At 41.3% G+C, this 17650-nt stretch overlaps 1 protein-coding gene across 1 annotated transcript in view; it reads right to left on the bottom strand.

Annotated features, from left to right (window-relative positions):
* Nucleotides 1-17650, bottom strand: part of SVEP1 (sushi, von Willebrand factor type A, EGF and pentraxin domain containing 1) — a 204399-nt gene that overhangs the window by 151910 nt on the left and 34839 nt on the right. The window contains exons 2-3 of the mRNA XM_003122075.5: nucleotides 12180-12435; nucleotides 8846-9022 (exon numbers count right to left, since the gene is read on the bottom strand). Of these exons, the coding sequence (XP_003122123.2) occupies nucleotides 8846-9022; nucleotides 12180-12435 (433 nt within the window). The remainder of the gene's footprint in view (nucleotides 1-8845; nucleotides 9023-12179; nucleotides 12436-17650) is intronic.

The following is a 17650-nucleotide window of genomic DNA, read 5'->3' on the forward strand; positions in this document are numbered from 1 at the left end:
CGGCATTGCTGTGAGCTGTGGTGTAGGTCACAGACACAGCTCGGATCCTGAGTTGCTGTGGCTGTGGTGTAGGCTTGGAGGCTGTAGCTCCAATTAGATCCCTAGCCTGGGAACCTCCATATGCTGTGGGTGCAGCCCTAAAAAGACAAAAATAAAATAGGCCACTTGGACAATCAAAACGGTCCAAGAGACAATCAAGAACTGGGAAGGGTTGAACCATAAGGGTCCTCTCCTAATGGGGCCACTCTTTCCAGTCTGGGAGAGGTGGGTGTTTTGTCTCAGGCACAGAAAGCACCACAGAGAGTCGAGTAAAATGAAGAAACAGAGGAATACATTCCCAACAACAACAGCAAAAAACAAGACATGATGGAAGATAATATGAGAAAAAGAATATACATATATGTATATATATTGCATGACTGAATCATTTTGCTGTACAGCAGAGATTGGCACAACACTGTAAATCAACTATACTTTAATTAAAAAAAAGACAAAGCCTCAGGAAAAAAAAAAACTTAGTTAAATACAGAGAAGTCATTCACCAGATACAGAGTTCGCGGTAAGAATCCTAAAGATGCTCAGGCCACTTGGGAGAAGAGAGAAGACTGAATGAACACACTGAGAATCTCATCAAGTACGAAACAGAAGTTAGAGAGCTGAAGAATACAATAACTGAACTTAAACACAAGATACTGACTTTGGAGTTTGATTATGTTTCACACCTAGAGTGGCATTATATGTGATTTCCTGTTATAAAACTATGATAGACTGGAAAATACATGGAATTTTCTGGACTGAATATACACTAGGCTAGTCCTGGCAGCAGTGACCCTTCTGCCTCAAGTGGATGGGAACCAGTGTCAACATGCTAGCAACATTCCCTCATAAAAAGCAAACAGTAATACACTGTACAAATTCCTTACACCTTACAAATCCATTATTAGGCACCGCTGGGGATGTTTTGGGGGAAAAAAATCAGCTACGCTCTGCTCAGAGAACAAGATTTCCAAATGTTCTGGTTTCTATTCAAGAATTTCTAGAGCTCTCTGTCCTTTCTCTCTCCAAAGAAACGACATACTATTTAGACAGGAAAATGTGTGTGTGTGCAGAGTGGAGGTGGGGATTTGTGTGCATATATTTACATGGGTAATAAGAGATTCCTACATAAATATTCCACTGTTTCCGCTTCTACAGTGTATTCTCCTTTTAGGAAAAATAACATAACAGGGGCTTTGGCTCATTACCTGGTCCTCAGCCTTGGTCCCCCTCCAGCTATAATTTTCAATCTTCTAATCATCACAAACTCACTGAAATGGAGTCTACGCCTGCAAAGCAGTGGCCTCAAGACAACTATTGTCTCCGTCCTCTGTGTTTCTCAAATCCCTTCAGGGAAAACACACAACAGCTGCAACCGCTTGGATTTACAACAAGAGTTCACTGGCTATTCACAGCTGATTATGATGATCTAGCCATGTAAAATGACTCATCTAGTAAATTAACCATGCACTATATTTGATTTACTGTGGACAAAATTTAAGCAAACGTAAATATTTTGCATTCAAATAAATTAAATACGTTCTTAAAAATTCCTGACCATGTGCCTTTGACTAAGGCTCCAAGAGGTGTCCAAGGCAGACGTGGAAACCACACAATTGCCTAAGATTTCAATAATGAGTTCTTGTCCGTTTAAGATTCTGGTATTCAATTTGGCCTCTTCACTACTTGCTTTTCTTGATGGGCTCTGAAGGCAGGCAATGGAAATACAGAGTGAACTAGAAAATCACAGCCCATTAAATCACTAGTCTGATGAAGTAAGAACAAAGAAAATAGTTGGGTGTGGTGGGAAAGAGTCTCAGAAGAAGCACGAAGAAAAGGTCTGGGGAATGAAATCGTGTGGTATTTGGGGGAAATTATAACTAGCTCCAGATTTTAGCTCAGTGGATAAAGAGAGGTCAGATCATACCACCTTTACTCTATGGTAAGGAGCTTGAAGTTTATTCCATGAGTCACCATTAAAAAACAGAAGAGAGTCCTTGTCATGGCTCAGTGGTAATGAACCCAACTAATATCCAAGAGGACACAGGTTCAATCTCTGGCCTTGCTCAGTGGGTTAAGGATCTAGCATTGCAGTGAGTTGTGGTTCAGGTTGCAGACGTGGCTCAGATTCTTCATTGCTATAGCTGTGGTGTAGGTCAGAAGCTGCAGCTCCAATTCAACCCTTAGCCTGGGAACTTCCATATGCCGTGGGTGTGGCACTTAAAAAAAAAAAAAGGACAAATAACAGTAGGAGTTCCTCACTGTGTCTCAGTGAGTTAAGAACCAGACAGGATGTGGGTTTGATCTCTGGCCTCACTCAGTGGGTTAAGCATCCAGTGTTGCCATGGCTGAGGCATAGGCCTGCAGCTGCAGCTCTGATTCAACCCAGGAACTTTCCTATGCCACAGGTGTGGCCTTAAAAAAAAGCAAAAACACAAAAACAAAAATGGTAAGCATGATCAGATTTGTCTTTTATATAATTCATTCTCTTCTCTTCCTGCCTCGTGTTAGGTTGAACTGCATGAAGCTGCTATCTTGTGGGTTGAAAATAATAAAATATTGATGACCTCATGAGAATCAAACTAATACTTCATAGAAATTTGAAACTATGTTTTCAATTGGATTTATTTGTTGAATGTCTCTCTCTATAGCTAGACTATAGGCTCTGGAGGCAGATAACTTGGGTTAATAGAGCAGGTCTATTAGTCTAGTTGCTTAACCACTCAGATTTTAGTTTTCTTGTCCCTAAGGTGGAACCATCCTCCAGAGAGTTACTGTGACCTTTATATGAGTTAATATATATCAAAGCTTTAAGTGCTGTCTGGAATATAGTAAGTGCTATTTCAATAGTAGCTATTATTATTATCAGCAGCAATTATTGCTACTGTCATCGTCAAGGTCATCACCACCACCACCTCCAAAGGCCTGTATTAAATGTGGGGAAGGAGGATAATAATCCTAGAAATTGGAAGCTCCTTCTTTTCACTAGATTCCCCAGTTTTTCAGTCCTCTTTCCTTAGCTGAGTTCAATAAGTAATCCTAGAAGGGTGTTTTCTCACCCAGCTCATGACGCATTAAAGTCCCATACCTGAATTTCTGAATTATACAAAGTAGCTGCAGTAAATGAAACTGAGTGATATAGGGTTTTTTTAAATGAAATATCATCAGCCTTTTGTAAAGCACTGATTTTATAACACCTCTCCCTCAAAAAAAAAAAAAAATGATAGGTGAGTGTTCCTGGCCTTTCCACATTTTCCCCAAAAATAATGTAGAATCAAGAGGAAAGAGCAAAAAGGACAAGAGGTTTGAGCGAGGCCTTGGGAGGCATGAGCAAGGACGTGCGTATGGCAGGGGCTGGGGCTGAGGGGAGAGTTGAAGAGGTAAGTACAGAAGAGTATGGTTTCTAAGGGAAGGAATGCATGAGCAAAGGGAGATTTTAAAGAATTGCTGTGGTCTCTATTTCCCCATTTTAGAGTTGAGAAAATGAAGCAAAGGATTGGTATTATTTTGAAATTTATTTTGGTGGCTGAACCTGATTTCTTTCATTGCAATGCCCCCTTACACTGGACTACTTGGAGAATAGCATTTTCAGTATTACAGTTGTGTAGGTCCCATCGTGGCTCAGTGGTTAATGAATCCAACTAGGAACCATGAGGTTGTGGGTTCGATCCCTGGCCTCGCTCAGTGGGTTAAGAATCCAGCGTTGCTGTGAGCTGTGGTGTAGGTGGCAGACTCGGCTCGGATCCTGCGTTGCTGTGGCTGTGGCGTAGGCCTGCAGCTACAGCTCTGATTGGACCCCTAGCCTAGGAATCTCCATATGCCGCAGGTGCGACCCTAAAAGGGCAAAAAGACAACAATAAATAAATAAATAAGTATTTCAGTACAGTTGTGTTTGAAATTCTCCTTTCCTAGAAGATTTTTTTAAATGTTAATTTAGCTTTTGTCAAATATGGCTTTTGTGTTCAGCGTCTTTATACAATGAAACACACATGAACAAAGCATTATTCTATTTCCAATGATCTATTTGTTATATGGTTCTCTCTTCCATAAAGCCTATTAGCACACACCCTTCAAGACAACCAGCTGAGAGCACACGATTATTGTGAAACCAAATCGAAGAAGTTTTAAGCCAAGGGAAATTAAATACCAGTTCAAATATAGTAGATAATGTCTTATGAAATTAAAATCTTTGGGATTTCCCTTGTGGATCAGCGGGTTGAGGATTTGGCCTTGTTACTGCAGTGGCTTGGGGTGCTGCTGTGGCACAGGTTCCATCCGCGGCCTGGGAACTTCCATATGCCATGAGTGCAACCAAAAAACAACAAAAATATTGAAGTCTTTGATAAAGTATTACTTGTTAGTAATTTCTAAAGAATATCTTCAGGCTTGCATTGAAGTTAAAATGTTATATGAAAAAGACTCACAATGAATAAAATCTTTCTATGCATCAGGGTCTTGTCCATGGATGTTCCTGTGACAGTGGTGCTCAAGCCATTTTGATCAAAGCCACTGCCCTGGCCAGGGTGCTGAGTGGCCATTGTTTGAGGACCCATGCAACCCAGATCGCCAATCACCCAGAGCAATGAGGGACAAAGAGAAGGAGGTTGCAGTAACATTGTAGTGATCAGCTTTCTTTAAAGTCTCCCAGGGACCACTGGAGACATGCCAGCATAAGGGAAGGACTACAGACTGGGAACTGGAAGACCTTAAGCCTACCTTTGCCACAAACTTCCCATAGATCAGAATGGAATTTCCTCACCTCCCAAGTGAATGGTAAGGAGAAGCCTTACAGAGAACTCTGGTGTTCTGCTTGTCTATGAAATTAATTATCAAATACAATGCCTCAGCATATAGCTTTTGCTTAATCAAGTGAACCACCTCTACTTCAACATCCAATGGCATATTATCCCACTGCCTTTTCTCACCCAAGATTCTTGATTTTCACTGGAGACTCATCAGGTCAATATGGAATTCACCTCCAGGAGTGGCAAGGCTTCTTGATGGTATTCACCCACACAGAGGTGCCTGATCTTCCCCACCGCACAATTCCTCAGGTGAGGACCACTGGTCTATCCCAGAAGAGTGGACTTTACAAAATAGATGGTATCCCTTATCTTCATTCTTGGGATACTTATTCTAATGTCCATTCATTAGCTTTCTCTTAATAATTATATTATCTCACAATAATGATTAAAAATAAAAGCTACCACTGATTGAGAACTGATGTGTCGGATACTGTCCTAAGCATTCTAAGTATATTCTCTCAATTATCTGTCTACACCTATATACATGTGTTTGTGTGTATATATATATGCATATGTATAGGTATACTTCTAAATACATAAGTGTGTACATATATACATATATGTACATGTATACATATGTAAAACTATACAAAAAAGTATATATACATTAAACTACGCCATTATTAAGGCCATTTTATAGAAGAAATTGAGAATCAGAAGGAATTAATCATCCAAAGCCACACAGTTTGTAAATGTCAGAGGTTGAATTTGAGCCAGATCTTTCTGTGCTTTTAAATACTTTGAGCACAGTTCAGTGTTTATGGGCTCTGAAAAGCAATGTATACAAGAAGATATTTTCAAAAATGCAAATTAAACAGTTTGATATCTTGGAAACAGGACTTAGAAAAAAATATCCCGGGTCCTGCTGATGGACAGTGGGAAATGCCATCTTGGGCAAACTGGTCCTCTTTCTTGACACCTCAATTTCCTTTTGCAGAATGAAGAGTTTAGAGAAGATAATCTCTAAGGTTCCTTCTGGCTCTAAAGAGAAACAGTTTGCTTCAGAAAGGCATGGTTGCTACAATGACGATAAGTACTCAGAATTTCAACTATTCCAAATGAAAGGTAACCCTTCTTCTGAAGCAATAAAATAACTATCATCTAGTCATCCTTTAGATCGTACAGAGCACAATCTTAGGTTAACCCTTCCTAGAGACCTTTCTTCATACCATACACCCCACTTTGTGATTACAAATTGTTTTGTATAGTTAGACTGGAAGTTCCAAGAAGACTGGCACCATGTCCGTCTGTTCACTCTGCCTAGCTGGCACAGAGAAAATGCTCAGAAACCTTTGTCAACCAAATGGATTTTTTTCTTTTCCTTTCTTTTCATTCATTTATTTTTATGGCTGCACCTGCAGCATATGAAAGTTCCCAGGCTAGGCATCAAATCAGAGTTGCAGTGGCCGGTGTATGCCACAGCCACAGCAACTCCAGATCTGAGCCACATCCGTGACCTACACCACAACTTGTGGCAATGCCAGATCCTTAACCCAGTGAGAGAGGCCACAGATTGAACTGCTTTCTCACGGACACTATGTCAGGTTCTTAACTCAATGAGCCACAATGGGAACTCCCAGATCAATTTTAAAAGGGGCTCAGAACCTCTGGGTCTTCAGTACTGGATAATTGAGAGCTAATATTTTTTTCTTCTGTTCCCAATGATAAGAATCTAGCAATGAGTCTTCTGTGACATAGGAAGGTTATACTTTATTTTCTCTTAGCTCATTGGCATTCAGGAGAAGCCAGTGATGAACACTGCCTCCTGCAAACATACAAAGTTCAGCTCAGAGGTCTAATAACCATGTTCTCTAATTTCTAAGGAAAAAATTTTGAAGATGACAATATCAATATTTGTATCAATGAACTGTATCTAATTGAAATCTTGCATGTAAGGAAGACTTACTGACTTAAGAGAAGGGATAGATAAATGAATCCTTTTGTGCTTGGTGTTCTTGACTGGACCCAGCAGCCAGAGTTCTTCTGTCCCCTCTACTGAGGCTCCACTGACAGGGCCACCCAACCTCATACATTTTAAGGATTCCTGTGCCTTTCGGCTTGGAATGCACAATGGGTAGCAGCCACCACAACTTGAGTAACTGGGAGGCAGTGGGTTTGTGAGCTGGCCCCCTCTCTTTCTGCAGCTTATCCCCTGGGATGCAAGATTATAGTGCCCAGGAGCAGTGGGGGCTGGGTGCAGCATGGCTGAGGCTGCCAGGCAGCCACAGGGAAGTGGCTCATTGGCAGGGAGCAGTTCAGTCTAGGACCACACGGAAAGCAGACATGCTGACTACAGCATGCAGCAAAGAAACCGAGAGCTGCTGCCTGTGTTTGGTGGGCTTGGACAGGAGGACGGAAGGAGGGGGTGTTGGGGAGCGTGCCAAGCTGGGCTGTTCATGAAAGTGTGGGAAGATTCAAGGGGAGGCATTTTGCCAACTCAGAGGCAGTTGGGCTGATCCTTCCCCCTCTTTTTTTCTGCTTAAATGAGAAATCCTGCTGGGTGGAGTGGGAGCAGGGCCAAGAAAGGAGTGATTCTGCTGGGAGAGCATGGATGGTCGGACCCAGGAAGGCTGTCTGGCAGCTGGGATCAGGGGTAGGGGGATAGGAGAAATTAAGAGAACGGAGATGAAGGTTAACAAGAATAAAATTGAGAATGGGAGTTTGGGGTGAGCAGTTGCAAACTACTATGTATAGAATGGATGAACAATGAGGTCCTACTGTATAGCTCGGGGGACTATATTTGACATCCTGTAATAAACCATAATAAAAAAGACTATAAAAAAGAATATATAATTGAATCACTTTGCGGTACTGCAGAAACTAGCACAATACTGTAAATCAACTACACTTTAATTTTTTTTAAAAAAAGGAAGAAAAGCAAGTAAAAGAAGAACACAAGAGGAAATACCCCAGAAGGAGAAGAAAAGAGAGAAAGCAGCTCAGGCCATGACCTGGGAGGTTCTCCTGGGAGAGAACCACATTTCTGTGTTACAGAGCAGACCTACCTACCTTCCAAACGTCAGAATGAAATAATGTCTCCAGGAAACAAGCAGTGAGAGACCACACAGGACAGTATAAAGTAAACCCAGTGCCCCTAAATTCTCCTGGTGGGTGTTAATTTCCATGGGAATATATTTTCCCCAAACAGCAAACCATGGAAGAGCCTGTAAGTTCTAAGACACATGTTGCCTTTTAAGCAAAACAGAGCAGACAAACAAAATGCTCTCACTGAAAAACCCCATGGTACATTTAAATATTTGATATTTCCTAAAATATAATTTAGAACACAAGAATCCTAAGTTGCTCTTCTTGCTTTTCTAGTAAACTTTTAAAAATATGATGATCCCCCTGGAAGGAAACCTAGAGGAGGTAAATTGCAAATGTCGAGGAAGTGAGTTCCATTCTGAAGTGAGGTCATTTTTAGAGCTTTTTGATGTCCCTTCATGGAGACTCAGGAAGAGCTAAAAGATTATAGAGTGAATGTCACATTTTTTGGTGACAGTTACAAGTTACATGTGACCTGAGGACCAGAGGCTTCCATCCTGGGCAGGCATATTTTGGTGATGTGGCTTCTGACTGATTACAAATAAAAGGCGCCAGATCTTCTTCCTTCCCAAATCTGAACCTGGACTTCAAGGGACCATTCTTCCTCTCAGCATCCTGCCCCCACCATGTGACCAGGCCTGAGCTAGCTTGATGGAGTCTGAGAGGCCACCTAAAGGACATCCCTGTGGTTCCAGACCAGCCATTTTAGATCAGACCCCAGTGAGCTGATGCCCAAACAGGTAGGAGATCCCAGGTAAGACCAGCAGGGCAGCCAACCCCACTCACTGCCAAGGACAAAAGCATGAGTCACTATAGCTGAGACCGAAAGTACCATCCAACTGACCCAGAGACTCACAGGCAATAACAGCCACTTCATGTTTTAAGCCACTGGGTTTGGAAATGGTTTTTCTATGGGGAAACGGATAACCGAGGCAGTTATGCAGAGAGCGGGCACTCACCTGTGCATTCGTACTGCAGACCTTTCCCATAATACCCCTTCTCGCAGATGCATTCAAACTGACCCGTGTGCGTCCCACATTTACAGCTTGCCATCTGGTCACAGCAGTCTTGGCCGGCTTCACACAGATATGAGCAATGGGACATATCCTCTTGAATAAAACTCCCAGAAGGCAGATCTACCAAGCACATGCGACAGGGGGAAAGGTCATCAAAAAATGCAGGAGCAGTTGCATGTCACATACTCTTGTTACCCAACTGAAGCACAAGCAGAGAAAATATCTTTTCCTACCAGTCTCTTTCCCAACCGCTCCCCACCCCCACCCAAAGATGAACGTGTGTGATTGGTGCTATTACAGACTAGGAATTGATTTCAGCAGATAATTTCAGTCTGGGACCTCATCCTAAGTTCTTGAGGCCAGCCAGGGTCAGGCAGAAATTTAAAGTACTTCCAGCGAGGCATCTCCAGATGCAGCAGGAAGTTGTGCAGTCAGTTCTCCAGGTCAGTCCCCTGGGCTTCCACACCAGCTCGCAGTTAGGCAGCAGTAACCAGATTTCCAGAATCCTTGTTCCAATAAATAAATAAAACTGCAATCCTGACTGCTGCATAAGGGGGCTGATTGTGAGCTACTGACTTCAGAATTAATACCATTCCTTCCATAATTATTTGATTAAAGGCTGAAACAAAGACACCACACAAGTGGCATAATAGAATTGGGATCTATTCTTAATGAATTTTCACATGTTGTGTAAAAGGAGACTATACTGATTATCTGAGCCCTGCTCTGAAATGAGCCATACTGGGGATTCCACGCAAGGCAGCGTTGTTCTGTTCTGAACAGGGCAGGGTAAGGCTGAATATGAGGTATCAAGAATGGATGGCTAAGAACCAGGCAAACAAATAAGATTCATTTAACCTGTTGAAGAAATGCAAGATCTAGCCTAAATTCCAGTGCTAGATCCATGATGCTATACTCAGATATCAGGATGTGCCCATACTAGGGACCCAAACGGATATGTTTCAGCAAGACACATGAATTACCACTGAATATTTGGAAAGAGGATTGGTGATGGCCTTAGTTATGGAACATCTGTTTCTGCATTAAGACTGAATGAAAGATAAGGACAAAGTCAAGGGAAGATCCCATCTCTAAGGGAAAGAGACTAGGACCACCAGGTACCCTATTAATGCTCCATCCAGTAGACTGCGGTGTGGGTACAAGAAGGTGGGTACAACATGAGCATTTAGGACTTAGCTCCAAGACCAGGGTTTATTTGGCGGTAGACTAACTTAGGGAGTGACAGAAATACAGCTATCAAGACTGATGCACTGGCATTTAGTTCTGGGAGAGAGAGAAGTGAACAAGATGCATAATGGAGAAAGCTATTATTCTGTTACTTATGTCTCTTGAGAACAGCCACAAACATGGTCTTGAGACCAAAGGTGGATCCATCCAAATGAAAAGTAGCTTCAGCAGACTCAGGTAGAGAAAACAAACTAGTGGTTACCAGTACGGGGAGGGGGCACTAGCGGGGTCGTGGAGCGGGAGGTACAAACAACTGGGTATCAGATGGGTTCAAGGATGTAGTTTACAACATGTGGAATAGAGCCAATATTTTATAATATCTTTACATGGAAAGTACTCTTTAAAAACTGTATAAAAAAAAAACCTATATTAAAAAAGTAGCTTCAGAGGAAGTGAGGTTCACTTTCTTTGCCCCGACTGTGTCTTTCCAGTAAAGACAGGAACTTTTCTTACAGAACCCAGAAACTCAATCAGAGCATTACATATTCGATATTAGTTTCTTGTAATAAAAGGGATGTCTTCAAAAACCCTGTTATGCCATGGTAACCAAAGGCCTTTCCTAGAAGATTCTGTCCCACCCAGTTTCTGACTCAGCTCAAATTAGGGTGGAATTAGGGTGGAAGAGCCCAATCCTACAAGACACAAGGTTGGCAGGACTGGAAATGAGTTCTCTACAACACAGCTAACACCACCCATAATTTCCTAATCCCACCTAAAGAAACAGCCACCCTTCCCATTCAACACATCCCTTTTCCTGGAGAAAAGGGGAAACAAAGGAAGCCCCAGTTACTGAACTTCTTCCACATGCCAAACACAGGATGAAATTTAAATATTTCATTTAATTCTCTTGACAAAACTATAGGTTATGTATCATAATATCTCCATTTAAAAAGTGGAGGAAACTGAAGCTCATAGATCTTAGAAAATCACCCAAGATAATAACAATAATGGACAGTTATTACGGGGTTAGTATAACAAGCCCTCGGTAACTTTTCTAATCAAACAATCCTATGAAGTAGGTACTATTCTCGTACCCTATTCTATGAATAAGAAATCTAGGGCGTGCAAAAGTTAAATGATTGACCAAAAGCTCTCAGTTGGCAGGTGACTAAGTGGGATTTTTTTTGTTGTTGTTCCATCCATATGCAGCCTGAGATGCTGCTCTAAACTCTTCTCTTGTGAGAGTAGGGCTGATTTACTTATTTTGAACATCACTAATTGCTAGGAAACCTTGTATGGCCATGATTTGCTCATCACACTGAATCTTTCACATGGATACCTGCAAAAATGAAGGTTAATTTGCTCCATGGCTTTGGTTTATGGCTAGATCTCCTGCCCACTCCTCCTCTAAATCTGTACTTTCTCTCCTGGATCACCAAGACACACGCCCATACTATGCCCGGAAGTTCATCTGAATTAAGCCATACAACGAAACATCCTTATAAGTGATATACAAAGAACTCTGATAATTGGATTTACTGATGCTATTCCTTGTCGCTGTCACTGCTCTTCAGTATATACATAAGCATATGTATCTTCAAACTGTCAGGTCAAAAAGTGTGTGTTGAGTATTGATTGTCCCTATCATCTTCTTGTATATTTCTGGAAACATTCTGCTGAGATTCACTATGCATGTCACTGAATGTTTACTTCATCTTTCCAGATAAGTGTGAATGAGATCTCAGTCAAGGCTTCCCACTCTGTGTGTGGTCTCAAAACACACCTCTATTCATTCCTGATTCTAACTGTTCCAGGTGGGAGCATATGGATATTGCAGTGAAAATATAGCACAGCTGTTCAAAAACAAAACAAAACAAATACTCCTGTTGCAAGGTCAGATTGTCATCTTCACTTATGAAGTTCAACTCATCTCATGATACACAAAGGACACGTGGGCACCACATTCAATGAAGAAGACCTCATAGGGTTTGGTATTATCGACCACCCACCCCCACCCACCCTGGCGAGTGTCAAGCAGGGAGGAAACCCCACTTAAAGGCACCGTGTTATGCTATTAGGTTTCCCTTACCTTCATGCAACGCCCGGCGAGCTAAAGCCTCAAATTCTTCAAAACTGTGGAGCAGGTAACAGTGCTCCTCCTTTGGGGTGGAAGCCATGTCATTCAGTTCTCGGATGTTTCCTTGCCATATGCCAAAAGTGAAGATTTCCACTCCAAAATCTCGCAGCGATGCTGCAATGGGTCTAGGATCTCCCCCATTGGAATATCCATCAGTGATGAGGAATATAACTTTTGTTGAGTTTTCTCTAGAATGACGAAGAATTTGCTGTAATGAAATAGGCAGGGTGAGTATGAGTTTGTACTGTGCTGTCACCTGCCTCCCTTATTAGGTCAGGCAGCATTTCATGAGAGTGAGGAATGGAATGCAGATCAGGGAGGGTAAAACAAAAATAGGCACAGATTAGAGCCTCCAATGGTCTTCTCGCGGAGCCACAACAAACCTCAAAAGCATTTCAAAGGCATCATTATTACCATCATCATCATGATCATCATTGCCATAGAGCTTGCTAACAAAGAGCAACAAATGTTTATGGAATGAATTTGTATTAATACTATCAACTATTGTTAAACTATTCTTATTTTTTAGGCTCGAAATATGGGCCAAAATATCTACTTCCTAGCATCTATCCACCCACTTACCTACCTAGCTGAACTATTTCACAATCATACACTAAAAGCTGAACTAGGACACTTAACAGAATATGTCTTTTCCAGAGATAATAATGGCTTACTTGCTTCCTATATTTGTTTTTCCACTGCTTCTCCAAAGTTGTAGAATGGATTCAATACTTCTTCTTTTTTGGACCACCCAGTGTTAGCAAAAAGTCAGCCAGTTTTGGTGGTGTCCTATCTTCATGAGAAAATATTGATTCACTCAGTTTGATAGTGGGTTTTATTACTTTAGGACAAGTGAATTATGCTTTATAAAGCTATATGCTATTCCCTCTCTATCGATGAAAGGAAAAAAAATCAAGCCTTTTTAAAAATCAAATCTGTTTATTGCCATTGATACTTTTTCAGCATCAAACTGTAAAGGCACAAGAGACCCAATGGTGAGTTTGGCTTGTAATCTAATTTGCCATTCCTGCTTTTCATTAGAAGTGGGTAGGGCAGCTAAAAAAGTACCAGAGTATATTTCTGGCAAGTTCTTAGAAGGAATTCAATGTTTCTTAGGCAGTGACATAATAAACACTACGTTTAGAAGATAGGAAGAGCAACTATTATAACCTATGTTCTGTTAAAGTTAAAAGGAGATATTATGATTTAATATGTTCATATTAAAATGTTCTTGGAGTTCCCGCTGTGGCTCAGAGGTAACAAACCAGACTAGCGGGTTCCATCCCTGGTCTTACTCAGCGAGTTAAGGATCTGGCATTGCCATGAGCTGTGTAGGTCACAGACGCAGCTCGGGTCTGGCTTTGCTGTGGCTGTGGTATAGGCCAGCAGCTGTAGCTTGGATTTGACCCCTAACCTGGGAACCTCCATATGCCAAGCGTGGTGGGTGCGGCCCCCCAAAAAAATTCTCTTAAAGGGGATGTAACTCGGGTATAAAATCCGCATTCTCTCAGAGTATATGATCAAGGTCTGCAGAAAGTATATTTTATTAGTATGTAATCAATAGGTATTTATTCTAATTCAATAATTTCTGCCAATATTTTTTAGTGTTTGTGAGCTAAAGGTAAAGCTGTTAAACCTGAATGTAATGACAATTAAACTAAAAGTTACTCTGGAAAATATCTGGAAAGCCACCAATTTGAGAAGAGGTATTTAAATGCTTCACTCTAGTACTCAGAAGCCAAGTGAAATAAAGGAAAATAAATAGAGTAGGTGGGATCACACTGAAGACAAGCATGGGGGAGGCACGTGTGGTTGAAAAACACGTAAGGTACTAACAGAGACATTTTCCAAATACACCAAGAGTCTCAAAATTCCTGGTGCTTTTTTCCCCCTTTAGCTTCAAATTTATTGGCATAAATTAATCACAATAAGATCTATCTGTTTACTGTCTGCATCAAAATTCTTGGCTCTTAAAGCTTAAAAAGCTGCACCCTTGATGAATAACATGAAGATTTGGGATGAACACTTGGAAATGTGAGATATTTCCTCACTCCAGAGAGGATGTCTGAATGACTATCCCTCAGAAAGTACCCAAATAACAAATGCTGGCAAGGATGTGGAGAAAAGGCAACCCTCACATTCTGTTGGTGGGAATGTGAGTTGGTGCAGCCACTATGGGGAACAGTATGGAAGTTACTCAAAAAAACTAAAAATAGAACTGCCACATGATCCAGCAGTCCCACTCCTGGGTATATAGCCAAAAAAAACCCAAAAAACAAAACAACCCCCCCCACCAAAAAAAAGTACTAATTTGAAAAGCTTCATGCACCCAATTGTTGACAGCAGCACTATTTACAATAGCCAAGATATGGAAACAACCTAAATGTCCATCAACAGAGGACTGAATAAAGATGTGATACATATATGTAGTGAAATACTACTCAGCTATTAAAAAAGGGACAAAAGTGTGCCATTTGCTGCAGTATTTATGAACTTGGAAGGTATTACACGAAGTGCAATAAGTTAGAGAAACACAAATACCATATGATTCACTTATATGTGGAATATAAAAAGTACAACGAACTAGTGAATATACTAAAAAAGAAAAAGGCAGACTCACAGAACAAACTTGCAGAGGCTACCATTGCGGAGAGGAAAGAGGGGGTGATACAGGAGTGGGGGAGAGGGAGGTACAAACTATTGGGTCTAAGATAGGCTCAAGGATGTCCAACATAGTGAATACAGTCAATATTGTGTAATAAATGTGAATGGTGTGTGACCTTTAAAATGTGTATGAAATTTTTAAGGCTTTAAAAAAGAACCTCTGAGGAGAGGAAGAGGAAGAGTTCAGGTTAAAGGAGAATGAGAGACTTCAGGTGTTACTGTGAGACTCTGCCCTACACCAAGCTCCCGACACCCCCAACTCAGGCACATAAGATTGACTGACATCCCTTTATAGGGATGGGTATAGGGTCCTCTTTCCATGTGGATATTTGGGATAGCGGACAGTCCCATAGAAGTGCCTCTGGGCACAGTGACATGGGGCAATGGAATATAGCTATATGGGCTGTTAAAGAGGAAAGGACATGATGAGATTTCTGTATGCCTGGGGAGGCTCAGGAGAGAGAGAAAAAGAGAGAGAGAGAACAAAGTGGAAACTCCCAAAGGAGTTTTGCGATATTAAAGATGTGGCAGTAGAGAACAGTGTGGACCATGAGAGCCATGTCTCTCTCAGGTGATATCAGTATGAAGAAATCCTGGGACCCCAGGAGATCGCTGCACCAAGAGTGACAAAGCTGACCAACCTACTTGCCGATGAGCCATGACAACCGAGAGAACTCAAACGATTCCAGAGAAGGAACACGCAGGCTATGTCAGAGGGAGCAGAGGACATCCCCTCCCTTGCTGCAGTTTTGCAGAAGCCCCAAAGTTAAGACTCAGCTGGAAGGAGAAAGGCAAGAGGGAAAAACTCCTGAACTGGCTCAGTTTTCAAGAGTGAAGCAGTGCTTGAGACATTTCAGAGGTTGGGTTTGCGTGGAAGTACCCAGATGGAGTTTTCTGTCATTAGGGGGATTGGAGCCTCAAAGTAGAAATGACAGTATTAGAAAAATAAAGAATTTTGAAAAAAATTTAATGGGCAGATAGTGGAATATTTTCTTTTTTACAAACACATTTTCTCTTCCTGATAGAACTTTGTGATACCTTGGAAAGTAGGTAGAAACACATCTTTTGGAATCTTGCCATCCCCACCTTATTTAGAGGGAAAGGCAAAGGCTAGAGGTGAAGGGCAGGGTGGAGAGGTTATTTTATTTAATCCCTTTGTAACACGGCTTGAAGATATTTCCAGGTGACAAAGGCAAGGAGAGCTTCAAACAGAAGACTAGTCTTCTCTCCAAATATAATTTCCATGAAGGCAGATATTTTTTCTTTGGTCTACTTTTTCAATTCTTTAATTCTCCAAGTCTAGGACAGTTGCTTGGCAAGTAGTATACATTTAACCAATATTGTTCAATAAATAGCAGCCCATAATGCAGCTGTTGCTCGGGCCAAAAACCTCAGATTCACCCTTATCTCCTTTCTCTTCTTGTATATTACTTTAGACAGCTTCCTGACCCCAAGCCTAAGATGTTCTCATATTCTTTAATACACCTTTTTTTTTTTTTTTTGGTTGTTCTAGGGCTGCACCCATGGTATATGGAAGTTCCTAGGCTAAGGGTCGAATCAGAGCTGTAGCTGCCAGCCTATACCACAGCCACACAGAATACAAGCCACACTTGTGACCCGTACCACAGCTCACGGCAACACCAGATCCCCAACCCACTGAGCAAGACCAGGGATCGAACCTGAGTCCTCGTGGAACAACATGGGAACTCCTAATACGTCTGTTTTTTAAAATTATTAAATCCATACATTTTTCTTTGATGTTGAGGTAGACATTCCCTTTATTTTTATTCAATTTGATAAGCAATTTCCCCCAAATCAATTATTGACCAATCTGTTCTTTCCCTGGTTAAACTCTCCTCATTCTGTGTTTTATTGACGTATTTGCCTTTTCTTGGCCAACACCATGTAGTTTTGGCTACTATACTTTCACAGTTTTTTTTTTTTCATATCTGGTAAGGAAGCTATAATATCCTTTTTGTTTTCTCTGTTAAATTGTAGTTAACCTTGAAATTTCTCTTTTCCATTGGAGCTTCAGAGTCAGCTTATGAAATTCTTCATTATTTTTTTTCTATCTAACCATTTGATCCAACAATTCCACATCTAGAAATCTATCCCTAAGATACACCAGCAAAAATACCAGCCCCAGTAGAAATGACTGTCCTTAGAATCCTGACTGCTGTCTCCAAATATCATTTCCCACTGGAGGGAACCAAAAATTCTTGAAGAATTGATTCATTTCAGGTCTAGGCCAAGAAGCATACAATATGAGCTTAGAATAGTCCTGTCATGACAGAAAGCAAAAAAGCTCTTAAAGGTTATAAGGACACGTCAAGGAAAATTGGAAGCCAGTCTGAAGAAGCTCCTTCTGTCCTTCTGGCCAAATAAGGGCAATGTGAATATCAATAAAAATAATAATTGTGGGGTTCCCACTGTGGCACAGTGTGTTAAAGATACAAATGCAGGGAGTTCCCGTCGTGACTCAGTGGTTATCAAATCAAGTAGGAACTATGAGGTTGCGGGTTCGATCCCTGGCCTCGCTCAATGGGTTAAGGATCCGGCGTTGCCAGGAGCTATGATGTAGGTCGCAGATGTGGCTCAGATCCTGCATTGCCATGGCTCTGGCATAGGCTGGCAGCTACAGCTCCAATTAGACCCCTAGCCTGGGAAACTCCATATGCCATGGGAGCGGTCCTAGAAAAGGCAAAAAGACAAAAAAAAAAAAAAAAAAGATACAACTGCAGCAGCTTGGGTTGCTGTGG

Source organism: Sus scrofa, chromosome 1, assembly GCF_000003025.6.
Source record: "Sus scrofa isolate TJ Tabasco breed Duroc chromosome 1, Sscrofa11.1, whole genome shotgun sequence".
NCBI classification, from domain to species: domain Eukaryota; kingdom Metazoa; phylum Chordata; class Mammalia; order Artiodactyla; family Suidae; genus Sus; species Sus scrofa.